We start from the raw sequence: 21,147 nt of genomic DNA, 5'->3' as shown, positions 1-21,147 counted from the left end.
GCTGAAGCTTTGACATACAGTATGCCACCCTTAGCAACCATTATGTTTGAAGTGTGTCTGCAACTGTAGCATCTCCTGGTCTCCTCCTCATTCACACCATTTCATTCCTCCCATCACATTTTCCCTCTTAATGGACCCTGACCAGCTGGCCACACTCACCTCAGGGTCAGGGTCAACCGACCCGCATTCACATGATTGATGCCACTTCCAGACCTCAATCTTTATGGTATTATGTTCCAATTGCGTTGGGTAATTTCCACTTCTTATGGTAAATGACTGAGCAGGGCTGGCCGTGTTACAAAGCACATGGTTGCCCCCTGGACCCTTACACCCACAGCTCCGAATCTTGAGAAGAATGGTTCTTCTATCATCCAACCCTGACCACTGTCAATAGTGCTCTTCACCACAACAAAAGGAGGCCTTCTCCTCACATCGGACCAAGAACAAAGAGAAAGAGAAAAAAAGTAACTGTAGTGACAGAAAATAGTATCTGATGAGATAGAAAAGATGGTAAAAATGATGGGAACGTATGGCTCTTTGGCCTGTGTGGGAGGGAGACTTCTATGTCACAACTTTCCTGATACAAGACTCTGCCAGTGAGTAGTGTCCCTGGTTCATGCCATCAGAACGGGTTTAATCTGAGTCAATTAGTTATACATTTTCTCATACGACCTACCATGCATTAATGTGGAATTACAAGTTAATTTGTGACCCACGATCATTTAGATCAGTATATCTTTACAATATCATAATTTGAAGGGGCATACAGTACAAATCTAAACTAGCCTCATAATTACATAGGGATTATAAAACAGTAGAATAATTATAGCTTAAACATTTATTAGTATTCATAAACCATTTGTCCAAATGACATAAACTGCCCATGGGGGTTTTCAGTGAGCTAGAGTGCCTTACTTATTACACATTTTGTTGTTACAACCTGATTAAATTGGATTAAATAGTTTTTTTTCTCTCACCCATCACACAATACCCCATAATGACAAAGTGAAAACATGTTTTTAGAAATGTTTGCAAGTGTATTGAACATTAAATACATAAATATCTAATTTACATAAGTATTCACACTCCTGTGTCAATGTTAAAATCACCTTCGCAGCGATTACAACTGAGTCTTTCTGGGTAAGTCTCTAAGAGCTTTGCAAACCTGGATTGTAAAATATTTACAGATTATTATTTTTTAAATTCTTCAAGCTCTGTCAAGTTGATTGTTGATCATTTCTAGACAGACATTTTCAAGTCTTGCCATAGATTGTCAAGCCAATTTAAGTCAAAACTGTTGCTAGGCTACTCTGGAACATTCAATGTCATCTTGGTAAGCAACTCCAGTGTGCATTTGGCCTTGTGTGTTCAGTTATTGTTCTGCTGAAAGATGGACTTGTCTTGAAGTGTCTTTTGGAAAGCAAACTGAACCAGCTTTTCCTATGGGATTTGCTTATGTTTAGGTCTATTCCGTTTCTTTTTTATCAACAAAAAAAACTTCTTAGTCCTTGAGATGACAAGCGTACCCATAACATGATGCAGCCACAACCATGCTTGAACATATAGAGTGGGACTCAGTGATGTGTTGTGTTGGATTTTCCCCAAACATAACGATTTGTATTCGTGACATAAAGTTAATTTCTTTGACACATTTGGATGTTTTACTTTAGTCTCTTATTGCAAGCAGGATGCATATGTTGGAATATTTGTATTATGTACAGGAGTCCTTCTTTTCACTCTGTCATTTAGGTTAGTACTGTGGATTAACTACAATGTTGTTGATCCATCCTCTGTTTTCAATCACAGCCATTAAACGATGTAACTGTTTTAATGTCACCATTGGCCTCATGGTGAAATCCCTGAGTGGTTTCCTTCCTCTCTTTGGAGTGACTGGGTGTACTGATGCACCATCCAAAGTGTAATGAATAACTTCATCATGCTCAAAGGAATATTCTGCATTATTTTTTTTTTGTTTACCCATCTACCAATAGGTGCCCTTCTTTGCGAAGCATTGTAACACCTCTGTGGTCTTTGTGGTTGAATCTGTGTTTGAAATTCACTGCGCACCAAGTGAGTCCATGCAACTTATTATGTGACTTGTTAAGCAAAGTTTTACTCCTGAACTTATTTAGGCTTGCCATAACAAAGATGTTGAATACTAACTGACTCAAGAAATTTCAGCTTTTCATTTTTTGTTATTCATTTGTGAAAAATTTCTAAAAACATAATTACACTTTGACATTATCATATATTGTGTGTAGGCCAGTGACAAAAAAATCTAAATGTAATCAATTTTAAATTCAGGCTGTAACACAATGTGGAAAAGGTCAAGGGGTGTGAATACACTGTATATACAAAAGTATGTGGACACCCATTCAAGTTAGTGAATTAGTCTATTTCAGCCATACCCATTGCTGACGGGTGTATAAAATTGAGCACATAGCCGTTCGCAGTAGAATGGCCTTACTGAAGATCTCAGTGACTTTCAAAGTGGAGCTTGCCACCATTGCATTCTAGAGCAGTGGAAACAGGTTCTCTGGAGTAATGAATCACGCTTCACCATCTGGCAGTCCGACGGATGAATCTGGGTTTGGCAGATGCCAGGAGAACGCTACCTGCCGCAATGCATATTGCCAACTGTAAAGTTTTGTGGAGGAGGAGTAATGGTCTGGGGCTGTTTTTCATGGTTCGGTCTAGGCCCCTTAGTTTCAGTGAAGGCAAATCTTAACGCTACAGCATACAAGGACATTCTAGACGATTCTGGGCATCTAACTTTGTGGCAACAGTTTGAGGAAGGCCCCTTCCTGTTTCAGCATGACCATGTCCCCGAGCAAAAAGCGATGTCCATACAGAAATGGTTTCCAGGCCCAATCGCACAACATCAGTGCTCTTGTGGCTAAATGGAAGCAAGACACCGCAGTAATGTTCCAACATCTAGTGGAAAGCCTTCCCAAAAGAGTGGAGGCTGTTATAGCAGCAAAGGCTGGAACATCTCCATCTGAATGCACATGCTTTTGGAATGAGATGTTGGATGAGCAGGTTTCCTCCTGCTTTTGGTCATGTAGTGTACTTTCTGAAGGCACTTTACAGCAACCCCAAAGTGACATGTTTATGAATAGATGTGAACTGATGCCTGTGGAAAGTGACTTGAAATGTTTACATCTTTTCAGTTTTTACATCCTATTAAGTAGTTTCAGAAATTACTGTCAGAATGTACATTTGTGGATATGAATAATCATCTGACGACGATGCTTAAAACCTGTTTCCCCCTTACTTTTTCACAGACTAAATATAATACCAGCACTTTTTTTTAGAATAGACATGTTCTATGCAAGGCCAGCTTCAGAGAGGTTGGGTTAAATGCAGAAGACATGTTTCAGTTGAATGCATTCAGTTGTACAACTGACTAGGTATCCCCCCCTTTCCCTTCATACAACGTTTGTTTCAATAGGACTTCTTTGAGAAGCCAGCTCATCTAGTTCACCAAGCTCCTCCTTAGACCAGTCTTATACAATATTATTTTGTTAGACTATCTTAGCCTTGATTATTGCCTGAAAAAATGTACTTCAGTTTATAGTCCACTGTTTTCTCGAAGTGCAGTTAAACGGTCATCTCCCTAACCAAGGTTCCTTGAGGTCAATAATATGTAATGAAGCCTCCTCAAGGTTAGGTCAATTACCTAACGTGGCAGGCGTAAAAGAAAAGCCTGAAGCTAGATCCCCTACATACTGGTCTTCACAAGAAGAAGAAACTGTCAGGGGAGGTTCTCTTCTGCACTGTTCAACCAATCCAGTAAATGTGGAGGAGGAGTTATGATGGAGTGTCACATTATTAACATCCAAAAGCGGAAGTCTCTTTCCATTTCGGCAGAGGCTCTAGTCAACAGACTAGTCTTTAAAACTTCTTAATAAGCACATCTCCAATGTGAAATGCAGTTTTACTCTCGCTATCAAAAATGTTATTCCCTACATTTAGGGGAACTAATGTTCAATATCTTTCTTTTACAGTTCCCCTTTTTGCTGGAGGGCTTTAATTTCAAGGTTGTGCATTGCATTTGTTTGACATTAATAAAACATTTTCTGTTTGTCTGAAAGGGCATTATCCTCCTTTAACCCATGCCATTTCCATCTTTTCTCTTTTACAGGATATGATTGGAAATATTGTGCGTGATGGGAGTCCTAGTTACATAACATTGGTGTTATTCTTTGGAACACATTCCATTCAACCTCAGCTGATACATATTATTCTCAGAAATCCAGAATTAAAATCTTTCAAAATCGCTTCAGATGCTCGATCAATGTTACGTGCGTCTGTCCACTAGAGATTAGGGTATGTTTTTTTGTCTTCTGTAAGAGGACTGGATGAATATAAAAGCCACATATCAACCAAGCACTTGAACTTAATTGTAAGAGCTGATTCTCGCCACCAAACCAGCATGAACATCATCAGTGCATCCTTTCAACATCACTCAGACGGTCCCATTTCAATGTGTTTGTCACAGCTGCTGCTGCATTCTGTCAGAAGTCTGTATAACATGTTCTAACATATTGTCTCAGATTCATTATTTCTGTCCATGAATAAAATGCCTGCAAGAAACATACTTACATGGAGTACCAGCTGGTATACTGTTGAAACAACCACACCAGTGACATTTTGAGTTGATTTCAGAAAAAAACTATGTAACAACATGTGATGTAATAATTGTGAAGCATTCCCTAATCTGTGGGATTTGAAAGGTCAACCCCGTTGGCTGTCTTTCTACCCCATTCCAGCTAAACAACCCCCTCCTAGTATGATGTCCAGAGAAAGGCCATGCAGCCATTACATACTATTTCCTGCTCCATTGTGGAAAAGTGCATGCATGAAATTGACCCTCCCTTCTCAGTATTGTACTTTTTTCCTGTATTTGTGCATTGAAGCTTATCTGTTTTTTGCGATTCATGTTTTGCTCCTAGAGTATTTCAAGTGGGATTGACTTGAATTTGTCCAGAGGTGTTCTGAGAATGTTCCCTAATCTAGGTCCAGGGCCAGCGAACAGTCAAACACTTTCAGAACTTTCTTATGTTTCTTATGAACTTTCTTATATCTCCCTCTCTAACTTTAAACATCAGCTGTCAGAGCAGCTTACTGATCACTGTACCTGTACACAGCCAATCTGTATATAGCACACCCAACTACCTCATCCCCATATTGTTATTTATCCTCTTTCTCTTTTGCACCCCAGTAACTGTATTTACACATCATCAACTGCACACCTATCAATCCAAAGGTAATGCTAAATTGTAAATATTTTGCCTTTACGGCCTATTTATTGCCTATTGATTTTTCCATTGTGTTATTGACTGTACGTTTGATTATGTGTAACTCTGTGTTTTTGTTTTTGTCACACTGCTTTGCTTTATCTTGGCCAGGTCGCAGTTGTAAATGAGAACTTGTTCTCGACTGGCCTACCTGGTTAAATAAAGGTGAAATAGAAAAAATAAAAAAATAAATGTTTGATCCGTGACACAAAGAGAATGTTTTCCTTTTGACATTGTCAGACATTTTCCCCAAATGTCCTGGGAACATGTGAGCTGTTTATCTGACATGGTAAAGCCAAGGCTGATGTCCTCACCTGGAACCGGTCTTCATCTCAGCATGTCATAGATAAACTATTATGTGTCAACACGGTCAATCTTTTCAGCACAGCTCCAGATTCCACAGCTCACACAGTTCATTCTCAGGTACCAGACAATGGCTACACATGTCTATTTATGCAGACAGATTCACAGTACTTGAATCAGTACTCTCTATGGCTGCGTTGATCAATCACATAAGATCTTTTCGCATTAGATCTTTTTCAGAGCTGATGTGATTGGCCAAAAGACTAATTAGTGGAAAGAAATACCTGAATTGAATTGGGCTGCCTGTGTATGTTTCTCTCTCTCAGTCTCTGTGTTTGCCTCTCTCTCTCTCATACAGCCAGCAAAACAGGGTTATAACAGGCCACAGAATAACCCCCCAAGGAATAAAAAAAACAACCCCACTGTTGGATGAGTCAACATTTTAATTATCATTTTATACAATAGATTGTACATGTTCACAGGCTATAAGTAACGTGGATAGCTGAGGGATTGTTTGTTTCCAATCAGTATAAACATTGCAGTTCGTTTTCTTTTAGTTAAACAACCAATGTGATGCAGATGAATACAAATACTCTTGGGGTATTTTATGTCTTCACCTGCCACTTAGTGGGCTCGTTATCCTCCCTCCCCCACAGATTCCAACACATTCATCCTCTGTCTCTGTGAAATATCAGCAATCTAACTGCAGATACCCATGTGTTAAACCACCCAGCTGCCTCGGATCCCATAGATCAAATGATAGTCTATATCCTTTATTGCATTTCCTATCAACCATGCGATATTATGAACTTTAACCTCTGTGTACGGTCCTATATGCTCCTTACTTGTGCAGGATGTAGCAGTTTAATAAATTAAGGCCAAAATAGTAAAATATAGAAAAAAATAACAGGGTATTTGCCAAAAAACAATATATTTAGGCAACAGCATAAATGTAACTGTGGTAGAATATTTGTTTGCTTAGGAAATACAATAGGAGAGCTACATTGATATCTTCATTTACATTAGTTCCTTCATATGTTTGTGGGCAAGTACGTAGCTTGTTGTAAAACAAAAATGCTATTGTTGAATTTGATGTATTTTACAGGGAATCTGAATCTGATAAAATTGGTCAAATATTTGTTTGCTCAGGAAAAACAATAGGAGAGCTACATTGATATCTTCATTTACATGAGTTACTTTATACGTATTGTGGCAAATATATTGCTTGCTGTAAAACAAAAATGCTAATGTTTAATTTGATGTATTTTATAGAGAATCTGAATCTGATCAAATTGCTCACAGTGCTCCTGAATAGAAGATTATAATCAGACATTTCTAGTCCAATTACTGTTTCAATCAAGTACATACATATATCATTTTAATGCCCAGTAAATAACATGTAATATATATTATGTTTTGAAAAGCCACACGAACCCAAGCAGCATGTCATAAATGCTTTAAAATGTCCGAAGGCTAAAGTAATTTGCTGCACATGCCACATGTAAGTGTGAGGTGACTGTGTGTTGGGTGGTCCACATGAGCAAATTATTACTTCAAATGTATCTTTTTATTTGCACATTTCATTTGAGAGTTAAATATGATTATGTTACAAGTTTGATACTTTCTCAGCGATTCTCAGGAGACATACAAAATGCTACAATATACATACATGTTCTGCGTCAGCTGGACTCAGATGCCAATCGTTATTTATAAGCCTTCGCTCCAATAAGATTGATCGTTTTATTGGGAAGGCAATATGACAACACATTGAGCAGATGTATGCTAGCCTATTGAATGATTGTGTGTAATTACAGTGTGTGTACACAACAAAGCTTTGATCATGAGAATCAATCTCTCGTGAGCTGATACAATTCTTAAAGTCATCATCTGTACGGCTGTTGCCAAGAGCTCCACAGCTCTTTACGATGCTTACAAGAGCAGTTAGAGTCCAGCGCCCACATACTCATTCAGGTAGGAATGTGTCTACCAGAAACCCTACATCCATTCCTCCCTTTCATCCAGTATAGAGAAAATATGTCAAACTACTTTGAAAGACCAAAACAATGTCCAATTCCACCATGTACAATCACCATATCACCCAACCCTTCACTCAAATAGCTCCATGTACATTTTAGGGAGCCTTTACATGTGGGTGTGAGTGTGTACTGTATGTGTGTGCTGGTCTTTGCGCGTGTGCTTTTTGCATGCGTGTATGAGCCTGAGCTACAATGTCAACGTGAGCTCTTAATATGTGTGTTTTGCTGCAGCAGCCTGAGTTGGTGACACAAACGTGCCACCCAACAGAATACGGGGTTCTAAAGCCAAGAATTTGTGGTCTAGCCATCTATACTGTCTGAGCTCTGTGCCAACATAGCTCCATCCACATCTTCAAATTCTTTCTTCTCAAATGTGAAAGGATGGCAGACACCATATCAAAACACACACGCACACCACAGAAGAGATATATTGAAAAAACTGCCTACCTCATGTAAACCATTGCGATCAAAGTGATGGGGAATTTTTGCCTCAGCCTCAACACACAAACTCACTTGAATAAAAGCGCCTGCTTAATGACAATACCATTATTAATACAATAGATCCCATGTGACGGACTCGTACCAGGAACTGCCCAAAAGCCACCAGCCATTGTGTATTTGAATGTAGCAATGCATTCTCATGATCGCCCAGTGACCGACATAGAAGCTTTTCCCTTCATAAAACAAAAACGAGAGAAAACAGAGCAAAACGGAGTTACACTGAGATCACTTTAGCACACTTCAACGTAATGCTTCTTCAAACTAGAATTAAAAAATGAATCATAGAGAAGGGAAAGAAAAATACAACAGGTGTACTGGGAACAGAGAATATAATTTCTTCTTTATACAAATTGAGTCTGTCCATGTTTTTGAAATGCAGCATGGCTACAAGACTGCTGCGGGGTCGAGCGCTGCCAGGGTGCAGTGTAGCAGCACGGCCAGCAGGAGCAGCAGTGAGTATAGGTGTGCCTGAGATGACGGCAGCCCGGCTGAATTCCTGGAGATGGAGTTGGATATACCAGGGTCGTCGATCTGTGGGTCCTGTGGAGGGAGGAACAGAGAATTGAAACAACTTGACAAATCATAACGATCAGTTTTTCCCTGTTTGCATCAAAAACCTGCATTTAAAGTGTCCACATTCATGATCTCTTGGGGCTACACGCAAAACACTATATCAAAAACACATTTTCAATTAGAGAAAGGTGACAATCCAAACCAAATTAGAAAGTCTTAATAACACCACAAATGTGTGATTAAATTGGCAGACTAGACTGGAAAGATGAAAAAAATGAACTTTGTTTTAAGAACTAAAATGCCAGGGTGGCTCTGTCATATCCATGTGTTGCTTTGGAGGTGAGATGAAAAGCTCTTTGATGCACTAATGAATTGCAGAGCTGAAAAGGGGCCATGTCTTCTCAGGCTGTTTGAACCTGCCACTGCCTCCTTAAATGTCACTCCATGGAATAATGCAGCTTTATTATGTACAATGACATTTACTGAACTTTGAAGAGCACTAGATAAGCAATGCTCACATTTCAGCCCAGAGGACTACAAAGACCATGGGCATGTGTGCAGAAGAGGTCGCCTTGACTTCTTTATGTGGGTCTGTGTCATGAGGTTAGGGTCCAAGTAGTAATTACCTTAGTCTTTCCTCTTAATTGAAAATCTACACTACTGTTCATACGTGGTTTTACATAGATCACGACTGGTTAGGTAGGACCTACTCACATTTTCTGGATAGGTCATATGGTCAGGAAAACCTCCTGGTCTTAGTCATGACGAATTGTTAGTTGATAATTATGGCTTAAAGTTAATATTTCTTTCTCAAACAAGGTTCATTAGGATAATCAAACTATGCTCTCCACTTACCACGCAAAGCACCCCATCAATTGAGATGTTAGACTTCAGTTTCTGTGCCTGTAAAACCAAGAGAAACATGGTCAAAACCACCATACTGTGTGTAGTAGGAATTTATGCGCTCGTCAAAGTGATTGTAAACAGTGATGGACCATGGGTAGTGCTCAACATCAGTGATTTGTTGCTTTGGAATAATATAAAATATATATGCCATTCAGAAGGAGCTTTTATCCAAAGTGACTTAGTCATGTGTGCATACATTTTTCGTATGGGTGGCCCCGGGAATCAAACCCACAATCCTGGAATTGCAAGTGCCATCCTTTACCAACTGAGCCAGCCATACAGTACCATTTTCTACTAAAAATACATGTCGTCATTGATTCTCATACAGTTTTTCAGATGACTTCCCGGACCAGGTTGTATGAGGAAACGTCTCTGGTCACAGTTAAATCTCAGCGCTTTTCCACTTGTAAATCCTTTTATTTATAATGTGCCTCGAACAACAGCTTGGTTGCTCTAGGTAATGTCGTATGATGAGGCCGGTCATCTGGTATTTGCAGGACCTCAAGTGGACAAAGACCTTGAAGGGAAACTGCTGTGGTCAACAGTGAAACAAAAGTGATGATTTACATGACAGGGTTGCGTTCAGTCCCCTCTGTGAGCCAGTCACTCTAATGCTTTACAATACTTCCCGTTTTCCATTTGGTGGGAGCTAGAAAAAACTGTGTGCGCATGCGTGTTTTCCTGTGTGTGTGTGTGTGTTGTGGGGATGTAGGTCTGACAGTATAATATACTGAACAAAATTATAAACGCAACATGCAACAATTTAAACGATTTTACTGAGTTACAGTTCATATAAGGAAATCAGTCAATTTAAATAAATAAATTAGGGCCTAATCTATGGATTTCACATGACTGGGCAGTGGCACTAACCATGGTTGGACCTAGGAGGGCATAGGCCCACCCAATGGGGAGCCAGGCCCAGCCAATCAGAAGTAATTTTTCCCCACAAAAGGGCTTAATTACAGACAGAAATACTCCTCAGTTTCATCAGCTGTCCGGGTGGCTGGTGTCAGACGATCTCGCAGGTGAAGAAGCTGGATGTGGAGGTCCTGGCCTGACGTGGTTACACGTGGTCTGCGTTTGTGAGACCAGTTGGACATACTGCCAAATTCTCTAAAACAAAGCTGGAGGTGGTTTATGGTAGAGAAATGAACGTTAGGTTCTCTGGCAACAGCTCTGGTGGACATTCCTGTAGTCAGCATGCCAATTCCCCCAAAACTTGAACATCTGTTGCATTGTGTTGTGTGACAAAACTGCACATTGTAGAGTGGCCTTTTATTGTCCCCAGCACAAGGTGCACCTGTGTAATGCTCATGCTGTTTAATCAGCTTCTTGATGTGCCACACCTGTCAAGATTATCTTGGCAAAGGTGAAATGCTCAATTACACTAACTTTTTGTGCATATGGAACATTTCTGGGATCTTTTATGTCAGCTCATGAAACATGAGACCAACACTTTCCATGGTGTGTTTATATTTTTTGTTCAGTATAAATGCAAATCCAGGCCGGTTTCTGTTACTGCAAGAGCCATGGGGAATATGGCACAGGGTAGGCATGATAATGCAGTAATTCAGCGAATCTGGACTATTACAAAGTGTTTATGTGGAGTAATATGTACTTTGTGAAGATAACACATTAAGACCAACCAACTTGGCAATTCAAGTTAGACTGATAACTTGTCCTGATCAGTGTAATGTGGGAGTGTAGAAGACAGTGCGAGGGTGTGTGGATTTGGCTGTAGTGGGCGTTGGATGGGACACAGTAGAGGGAAATGAGAGATGTTTGTCATTGCCCACTGAATGGAATCCAGAGCTGTCGCACAATTAATTTCTCTCCCGCTGGCCTAAACCATCAATTAGCTTGACTGGGCATGCTGTTATTGTTTCATACTTCACCATGCATTATCTACGGGATTTCATGGGGAGCGGAGGAGAATCAGACCTGTATCCTTTACGAGTACATGCGTATGTATGTGTAGGGTGTTGAATACCAATAACCTGTAACCAGATTATAACCAAGTAAAAAATGTTCTATAACAATTTATGTAGTTCTGTCCTTGAGCTGTTCTTGTCTATTCATGTTCTATATTATGTAATGTTTCATGTTTTGTGTGGACTCTAGGAAGAGTCCACACAATCCTAATAAAATACCAAATACCAAAATACAACCTGACCATGATGTTACAAAATATGTCTTTATACCCAGTTTCACCCACTGGCGATGTTGATGCAGAAATGCTGTTTGAATATGGTTGATACAGACTTGTCTAAAGGCAGCTAAGCAATTTTAATTTGAGTTAACTATTCATAAGTAAAACTGAATCCCCTCTGGGGTTCACAGTGAATAATCTGTTTTGCTTTTAACTGTCAGGCCCAGGTTGGGGAGCGCTACAAGCCCTGCTGGGCTCAACAGCAACACAACAGACTCTCCTTGCTATTGTTCCTGGTGCTGAGATACGCTGGGAGCCACCTGACTTTGTTGAATCTCTGACGTGGGACAAAAGGCATTTCTGCCTGCGCCACTTTCAATCCACACAAAGAGAGGCAAATCGCTCTCACCGGATACAAGACAAAGAGAACCCTTCCTAATTCAGTTTGAAGCTTAAGGTCACAAAGAAAAAGAAAAAAATAACTTCCTGGCAGTTTGAGGAATACACAGTAGAGCTAAATTTGATTTGCGAAAATATATCAAATGAAAGACAAAAAAAAAACATATTTCAAGCTGCTTACGTGGGAAGTTCCAAAGTTGTCTTTTGGCTAGAAGTCTAGTGAGGTCCTGAGTCATTGGTTTTGCACAAGTGCTACAGCTGTCTGCCAGTGCCAGTATAGAGGGTTTGTAATCGATGAGGAGAGGAGAGAGGAGTGAGTGTTCTGACAGGCCCGTCCCCTGAGTGTGTGATTAGAAAGAGCTTGTCTGCCTCCGACAGCCGTTCCTGCTCAACACACGCTCCAGAGCAAACAGGGCTAATACAGGAACACACACTCTCATTAACTTCAGCTTGACACGCCACGCGCACAGCGCCAACAGCACTAACTCGCCAATACACCAGCCTCATTATCAGCTTAGTGTGTGTGTGTGTGTGTGTGTGTGTGTGTGTGTGTGTGTGTGTGTGTGTGTGTGTGTGTGTGTGTGTGTGTGTGTGTGTGTGTTTGTGGTGTGTGTGTGATGTGAGACAAATACACATTTGCTAAAACCATACAATAGTTTTGCATGCGCATCTGTGTGGGAAGGATGATTGCCTCCTGCACTTGTGTGTTGTGTGATGTGTGTGTCCTTGCAAAGTGAGCACTTTCATCTGATTAGAGAATGTGTGTATCTATGACAGAACCCTGGACAGACCTAATACTGTGAGCTTCCCAAGTCTGAACATTAGTGTCAGTTACATCACATTGCTGATATACAACTGAGTTTGCTTTGTTGAAGCCATTCACACTGATCAAGGTACAATCTTAGATGTTAATGTTAATAACCATCAACCATCCTAACAGTGCGCTCTGATACAGCACCAGTCTTTGTCCCCTGATGTAAATGTAAGATCCATCTCCAGCAGGTCATCTAAGCCAGGACATCATCACAGAGATAACCCCCGCTCCACCCCTGGGCCTGCACACTATTTATCTGCCATACAGATCAATCTGGGTAATATATCCTAATCTGTACCATTAGCATATGAATGCCCTATCAAATGGTGCAGGCCGAGCAGCCAGGGACACGCAGGACCTCATCAGGCGAGGGGTCGGCTGGCTGGCGGTCAGGCTAGCGGTCAGGCTAGCGGTCATCCATGTTAATGGGAGCTGGGTGGCAGTAGGTGACATTAAGATCAGACCACACGTCACCTTGTCGGTGACAATACCGTGCCTTTTTTACCGAGGTGAATGAAGCCTGCACACTGGTCATGTGTGATTCTCCAGGGCGCTAGAGTATGTGTATGCTGTGTATGTGATGGAGTACATCTAGTGTGTCTGCTGTTGGAGTGAGTGTTTGAGCTGCAGTGTGTAGCAGGATGTGCTGACTGACTGAAGGACAGTGTCTAGCTATGAGAATGACTCCACTCAGTGTCTAGCTATACCACTAATAGGCCAGGATAACAATTCAATATATGTGCCTCAGACTCCTATACAACTGTTAGTCCATTACAAGTTAATGCAGGCTCTGCTGAAAAAAAGCAGTATTGGTTCTCAAAAGGGCTACCCAGCTAGCATATAATGTTCTTAGAACCATATGTTTCTCAGAGTTGGGTGAGGAGTATGGTTGTCCTGTGGTTATTTTGCATACAACCTTCCCACAACTTTCTGGGAATGGTGTAGGATAGTTGCTTGGTTTTGGACAATTATCTGCACATTTAAGGAACTTAACAAAAAACGTTTTTTTCTTGGCATTTAATTATTTCATTCTTGTTATTGGAACGTTCTCCAACTGTTTTGACATTGGGAATGTTTTCAAATTGTTCAGAGAACGTTAAGAAACAACGTTCTTATGTGGAAATGTCAGTACTTCAGCATAAACACCCATTCGGCACGCACTGTTTCAGTTTCAATTACTCAATATTTTAAACAAAAACGGACGACTGTAACTACGGCCGGGAATGTCAATGCAATCAAAGGGCAATGATCTCAAGTCAGTTATAATGTGGCTAATAGGCTAGCGCACATGTGTCAAACAAGCCCTGTGGACCAACTAGGACACACATAAATGAGTATGAATGAGTCAACAGTTAAGTCATCTACTTCATGAAATTACCACGCTCCCATCGGTGAGTCAACTTCTATTGCGATACTATCCCTTGTCCCATGTCCCGTGCAGTACAGACACATGCCACAGTCCTAGCTAGGCTACTAAAATGTTGTAGTCTGGCTTTGGTTTTTAAAGCTTGACAATGAATACCCCCCCCCTCCCCCCAAAAAAATAAAAATAACTGTAACAAATCACAATGCAAAGGAGAAATATGTAGCCCTATTACAACTACAATACACAATATGTAAAATTACTATATAAAGCATCCTATGTACATAAGTGGACATTATAAAGGGCCATATTTTTTCTAATAAATCAATGGCCAGTTAGATTTTTTTTTGTAAAAATGAATCAACTATGTCTGGCCTGGGAATTCAATTGTTTTTTTCAATTTGGCCTGTGTGCTGATTGAGTTTGACACCCCTGGGCTAACGTATCTATTTATGTAGCTAGCTATTTATTTAGCAAGCTAAAAACACAGAGCCTTACGTTAGCTGGCTTAACTAGCTGCTGGGAGGATGTCAAGTCATTGGAGGAGTGGGTGAGTGACCAAGTTATTTTGGTGGCTACAGTTGTGAATCGCTTTGCTAGCTAACTAGCTTAAAGGACTGTTATCCACAGTTAGCATATATCTTATTTGTCAATGAAATGTAATTGGCATCGATAAAATAAATGGGCAGGCAGGCAATTTCCCATTCAGTTATCAAAACATAGCTTAAAAACATAGTAAAACTTTCTCAGAACCTCCCTGCAACCTAAGAATAAACGTTCCCACAACATGCAAAAATGTCACTTCTGTTATCAAAATGTTTTTAAAAAAATGTTATGTTTTACCAGTCAGGAAACTTATGACTTTGTTCTCAGAACCAATTTTCAAGGAACCAAATGTGCTAGCTGAATACTCTACAGATTTGTTCTACCTCATTAAATCAATATTGCTTAAATTAAGCCAGTGCCATCTTAAAATAGTTCCCTAAGATTAGATGCTGGGCCGTAGGCCCCCAGGACAGGAGATCCATGGGGCATGAAATCACTTCTTGCTGTGTGTCATAGCTGCTTGAGCCCTCACCTGCAAGCTGCCACAGAAGTGGTAGAGGGACTCGTCTCCTGTGTTGAGATGGTTGGTGTTTGTGGCGGCATCCAGTGAGTTGGGGGAGCGGTCCTTAGCCTTCTGGGAAGGAGTGGTGGTGGAGGTGGTGGTCTGCACCGGAGGCATGGGCTGCCACACTCCCACGTCTGTCCCGTTCCCAAACGCGTGGATGGCTTTGCCTACAGAGAAACCAGACTCTGTGTTAGACTACTACACCAATTTTGCATTGAGAGAAGAGATTGAGAGAGAAAGTATTCATTTTTCCACATTTTGTTGTGTTACAGCCTGAATTGAAAATGTATTAAATATAGATTTTGTGTGATTGGCTTACACACATTTTTTTTTTTACAAATTAAATAGAAATCAAAAGCTGACATGTCTTGAGTCAATAAGTATTCAACACCTTTGTTATGACAAGCCATTAATAAGTTCAGTAATAAAAATGTATAACAAGTCACAATGTGTGTAACAAGTTGCAATAATGGAGTTTAACATGATTTTTTTGACTACCTCAGCTCTGTACCAAACGGAGTCGAGCAGTGAATGTCAAACACAGATTCAACCACAAAGACCAGGGAGGTTTCCAATGCAAGACAGTGAATGTTCCTGAGTGGCCGAGTAACAGTTTTGACTTAAATCTACTTGAAAATCTAGCGCAAAACATGAAAATTGTTGTCCAGCAATGATCAACAACCAATTTGACAGAGCTCAATACATTTTTAAAAGAATACTGGGCAAATGTTGCACAATCCAGGTGTAGAAAGCTCTTACAGACTTACCCAGAAAGACTCACAGCTGACATATTTCTACGTTTCATTTTCAATACATTTGGAAAAATGTCTAAAAATACGTTTTCACTTTGACATTATGTGTGTAAATATATTTAATACATTTTGAATTCAGGGTGTAACACAACAAAATGTGGAAAAAGTCAAGGGGTGCGAATACTTTCTAAAGGTACTGCATAAGGATAGAGGTGGGCCTTGAGGGTGAAGGAGAAGAAGTAAGATTGTGAATGCAGATATGCCAAATTTATGTGCAGCATATATCAGTTGCGTTCTGTGCTGTTTAAAATATTTTTCTAATGAGCATGGCCTTATTTATATTACAGGATTTTGGATGACTGTCATTCATATTCCATTCACCCAGCTCAATGGAACATTGATAGGTGTAGGCTGCTACTCAAATGTTCCCTATTCACAGCATGAGGTTGCTACAACCTAGCCTATGAATGAAAGTTTACAATGTACTGTGGGTGCACAGGTCGAGAGAAATTAGAGTAATCAAGGTGACAGGCATTGACACTTTCAATACCGCCTTGCACAGTCTTGCCTGCATCTAGATGATCTAGGGCGTAATCATTAGTCGAACAGTTGCAAACAATATTTTCAGGTATGTTTATCCCCATTTCGTTCTGTTTGCTTCAGTTTAAAAAATGTTCAATAAAATCACTGGAATGAATACACCCCTGATCACATGCAAATACAGTTCACTTTCATAGCAATCACATACAAACAGCATGATCCCATTGATTGTATAATTCCTTCTTGCATCTATGCACTCTCCTCCTCTCATGTTTTATCTTTGCTTGTGGACTTCAGTGTACAACACATCAGCCGTTCATGACCAGGCCAAACAAACATTCCAATCAAAAACTTGATATCATAACCACTAACCACAGCTTACATTGTTGTCACCATATTAGCTAATGTCAAAGTCAACATAGCTACTAGAACTAACGTATTAGTAAACCTGCTACAATCATGCAGTTGAGTGTAGATACCTTAGTAAGCAGTTTAGCAGTGACACTGGTGGGCCCCGGTGACGATACATTATACATCTAAAAGGTTACCTTGACTTGGAAGAGTTCTAGTGTTTGATAGCCAGCTAGCTAACATAAACTCAGCAAAAAAAAGAAATGTCCCTTTTTTAGGACCCTGTCTTTCAAAGATAATTTGTAAAAATCAAAATAACTCCACAGATCTTCATTTTAAAAGGTTTAACCTCTCTAGGGTAGGGGGCAGCATTCGGAATTTTGGATGAAAAGCATGCCTGCTACTCGGGCCCAGAATATATGATATGCATATAACTGGTAGATTTCGATAGAAAACACTCTAAATAGTGTCTGTGAGTATAACAGAACTGATTTAGCAGGCGAAAATCTGAGAAAAATCCATTCAGGAAGTAGTTTTTTTTTGGGGGGGGGGGTTTGTTTTTTTCTATTCAATGCGATACAGTATTTTATTTTATTTTTTTCATTTTACCTTTATTTAACTAGGCAAGTCAGTTAATAACAAATTCTTATTTTCAATGACGGCCTATGAACAGTGGGTTAACTGCCTGTTCAGGGGCAGAACGGCAGATTGGTACCTTGTCAGCTCGGGGATTTGAACTTACAACTTATAACTTACAGTTACTAGCCCAACTCTCTAACCACTAGGCTACCCTGCCGCCCCGTATCCATTGACTTAGGACTCTCAGTTCCTATGCCTTCCACTAGATGTCAACAGTCTTTAGAAATCGTTTCAGGCTTGTATTCTTATAAATGAGGGAGTAAGACCAGTCTGAACGAGTGGACCCTACCATGTCGCAGAGTTTTTTCAGGCGCATGTGCATTTCTTGTTTACCTTTTATATTGACGACATTATTGTCCAGTTGAAATATTATAGATCATTGAGGCTAAAAAAAACCTGAGGATTGAATATAAACATCGTTTGACATGTTTCTATGAACTTTACGGATACAATTTGGATTTTTTGTCTAATTGTTTTGACTGAGTTTGAGCCTGTGGATTACTGAAGAAAACGCGCTATTAAAATTGAGGTTTTTGGATATAAAGAGACTTCATCGAACAAAAGGAACATTTGTAGAGTAAATGAATGTCTTCTGATTGCCACCATATGAAGATAATCAAAGATAAGGGATTAATTTGATCTCTATTTCTGAGTTTTGTAACGCTTCTGCTTGGCTGGTTACTGTTTGTAATAATTTATCAACTGGGCTATGTTCTGGGCTAGGTATGTTCTGGGCTAGGTATGCTTTCGCCGAAAAGCATTTTATAAATATGACACTGTGGTTGGTTTAACAATAAGTTAATCTAAAAACTTATGTAAAATATGTTTTGTTTTATGAATTTTTATAATGAGCATTTCGGTAATTGAATTTGGCGCTCTGCAACCTCACTGGATGTTGGCCAGAGAGGATAAACACTGTAACACTGTTTCCCATGCTTGTTCAATGAACCATAAACAATTAATGAAAATGCACCTGTGGAACGGTTGTTAAAACACTAACAGCTTACAGACGGTAGGCAATTAAGGTCATAGTTATGAAAACTAAGGACACGAAATAATCCTTTCTACTGACTCTGAAAAACACCAAAAGAAAGGTGCCCAGGGTCCCTGCTCATCTGCGTGAATGTGCCTTAGGCATGCTGCAAGGAGGCATGAGGACTGCAGATCTGGCCAGGGCAATAAATTGCAATGTCCGTACTGTGAGTCGCCTAAGACAGCACTACAGGGAGACAGGACGGACAGCTGATCGTCCTCACAATGTAACAACACCTGCACAGGATCAGTACATCCGAACATCACACCTGCGGGACAGGTACAGGATGGCAACAACAACTGCCTGAGTTACACCAGGAATGCACAATCCCTCCATCAGTGCTCAGACTGTCCGTAATAGGGTGAGAGAGGCTGGACTGAGGGCTTGTAGGCCTGTTGTAAGGCAGGTCCTCACCAGACATCACTGGCAACAACGTCACCTATGGGCACAAACCCACCATCGCTGGACCCGACAGGACTGGCAAAAAGTGCTCTTCACTGATGAGTCACGGTTTTGTCTCACCAGGGGTGATGGTCGGATTCATGTTTATCGTCAAAGGAATGAGCGTTACACCGAGGCCTGTACTCTGGAGCGGGATCGATTTTGGAGGTGTAGGGTCCGTCATGGTCTGGGACGGTGTGTCACAGCATCATCGGACTCAGCTTGTTGTCATTTCAGGCAACCTCAAAGCTGTGGTACCCTTCCTGCAGGCTCATCCTGACATGACCCTCCAGCATGACAATGCCACCAGCCATACTGCTCGTTCTGTGCGTGATTTCCTGCAAGACAGGAATGTCAGTGTTCTGCCATGGCCAGCAAAGAGCCCAGCTCTCAATCCCATTGAGCATGTCTGGGACCTGTTGGATAGGAGGGTGAGGGCAAGGGCCATTCCCCCCCAGAAATGTCCGGGAACTTGCAGTTGCCTTGGTGGAAGAGTGGGGTAACATCTCACAACAAGAACTGACAAATCTGGTGCAGTCCATGAGGAGGAGATGCACTGCCGTACTTGATGCAGCTGGTGGCCACACCAGATACTGACTGTTACTTTTGATTTTGACCCCCCTTTGTTCAGGGACACATTATTCAATTACTGTTAGTCACATGGAGGTGTAGGGTGTTTATGTCTCAGTTGTTAAATCTTGTTATGTTCATACAAATATTTACACATGTTAAGTTTGCTGAAAATAAACGAAGTTAACAGTGTGAGGACGTTTCTTTTTTTACTGAGTTTAGCATCCCTCTCTGTTTGAGTATGCTAAACTAGCTAGCTGCATTTGCTAGCTAAGCTATGCTAACCTTTATGTGGGTCTTTTTGAAGAACGTTTTGTTAACAATGGAAATTAAAATACATTTTTGAATCAAATCCTGAAGTAGTATTGATATATTGACAAAAAAAAGTTTCATATGAGGAGAAATGGGAGAAGAGCTGTCAGACTTTATGGCATTACTCAATGACATTGACCCCAATTTCAAATTCACTATTGAATGTGACATTAATTAAACCTGTTCATTACCTCAATATGTGGATTGAGATATCAAATGGAACCCTGTTTAGAAAAGAATTGGACAGAAATACTCTATTACAGGGGGACAGCTTCCACCTGAGCCATTAAAAAGAGGACTTCCAAGAAGCCAGTATTTCAAATTGGGCCGTACATGCCACTCCACAGAGGACTATCAAGAAAAAGCAGCGGAGATGCGCAATAGGTTTCTAAGAGGATACCCTCCACAATGTGTATGAAAAAGACCCACTAGAGCTATAGAACACTGTAATTGTAACGATGTACGCTGAGAGTCGGGAAGCAAGTTCAGGGAGTGAATATATTTCATAAATAAATGAACAAACCAAGAAACACGAACAGCGCACCGACATGAAACAAGAACAATGACAAGTGGGGAAGAAACCAAAGGGAGTGACATATATAGGGCAGGTAATCAAGGAGGTGATGGAGTCCAGGTGAGTGTCATAATGCACTGATGCCCGTAACGATGGTGACAGGTATGCGCCATAACGAGCAGCCTGGTGACCTAGAGGCCGGAGAGGGAGCACACATGACAGTAATGTTCACCTCCACATATACTTTGAACTCACGCAAAGTGGGAGATGCTGTCAAGAAACACTGGCATGTTTTATCATCGGAACCAGCTTTACCTGCTGAATTTAAGAATCAACCACTTATAAGAGAGGTTGCAATTTACGCGATAAATTGGCCCATGCCAACTGCCAGCCACAAAAGAAAATCAGCCAGGCTCTTTCATGCCCTCTTCCGAATGGTAGCTATACATGCAGAGGTTGCACAAGGTGCAACAATATGATGAAGTGTGAATATTTCTGCCACCCACATACAGGAATACGGTTCCAAATAAATGACATTATTATGTGCTCCACCACACATGTTATCTACATGATTAAATGTTCATGTGGGCTGTGTATTGT

At 40.6% G+C, this 21,147-nt stretch overlaps 1 protein-coding gene across 2 annotated transcripts in view; it reads right to left on the bottom strand.

Annotated features, from left to right (window-relative positions):
- Window positions 1-6,028: 6,028 nt before the first annotated feature.
- gfra1a (gdnf family receptor alpha 1a) overlaps window positions 6,029-21,147 on the bottom strand; it is a 102,153-nt gene continuing 87,034 nt past the window's right edge. The window contains exons 7-9 of one of the 2 annotated variants that reach the window (XM_021580082.3): window positions 15,363-15,562; window positions 9,509-9,556; window positions 6,029-8,680 (exon numbers count right to left, since the gene is read on the bottom strand). In XM_021580082.3, coding sequence (XP_021435757.1) covers window positions 8,525-8,680; window positions 9,509-9,556; window positions 15,363-15,562 — 404 coding nt within the window. In that variant the 3' untranslated portion in view covers window positions 6,029-8,524. 2 annotated transcript variants of the gene reach the window in all.

Source organism: Oncorhynchus mykiss, chromosome 23 (assembly GCF_057628025.1).
Source record: "Oncorhynchus mykiss isolate SJ-2025 chromosome 23, ASM5762802v1, whole genome shotgun sequence".
NCBI classification, from domain to species: Eukaryota; Metazoa; Chordata; class Actinopteri; order Salmoniformes; family Salmonidae; genus Oncorhynchus; species Oncorhynchus mykiss.
Note: the sequence above shows the minus strand (reverse complement) of the source record. Positions and strands in the feature narration are given on the sequence as shown.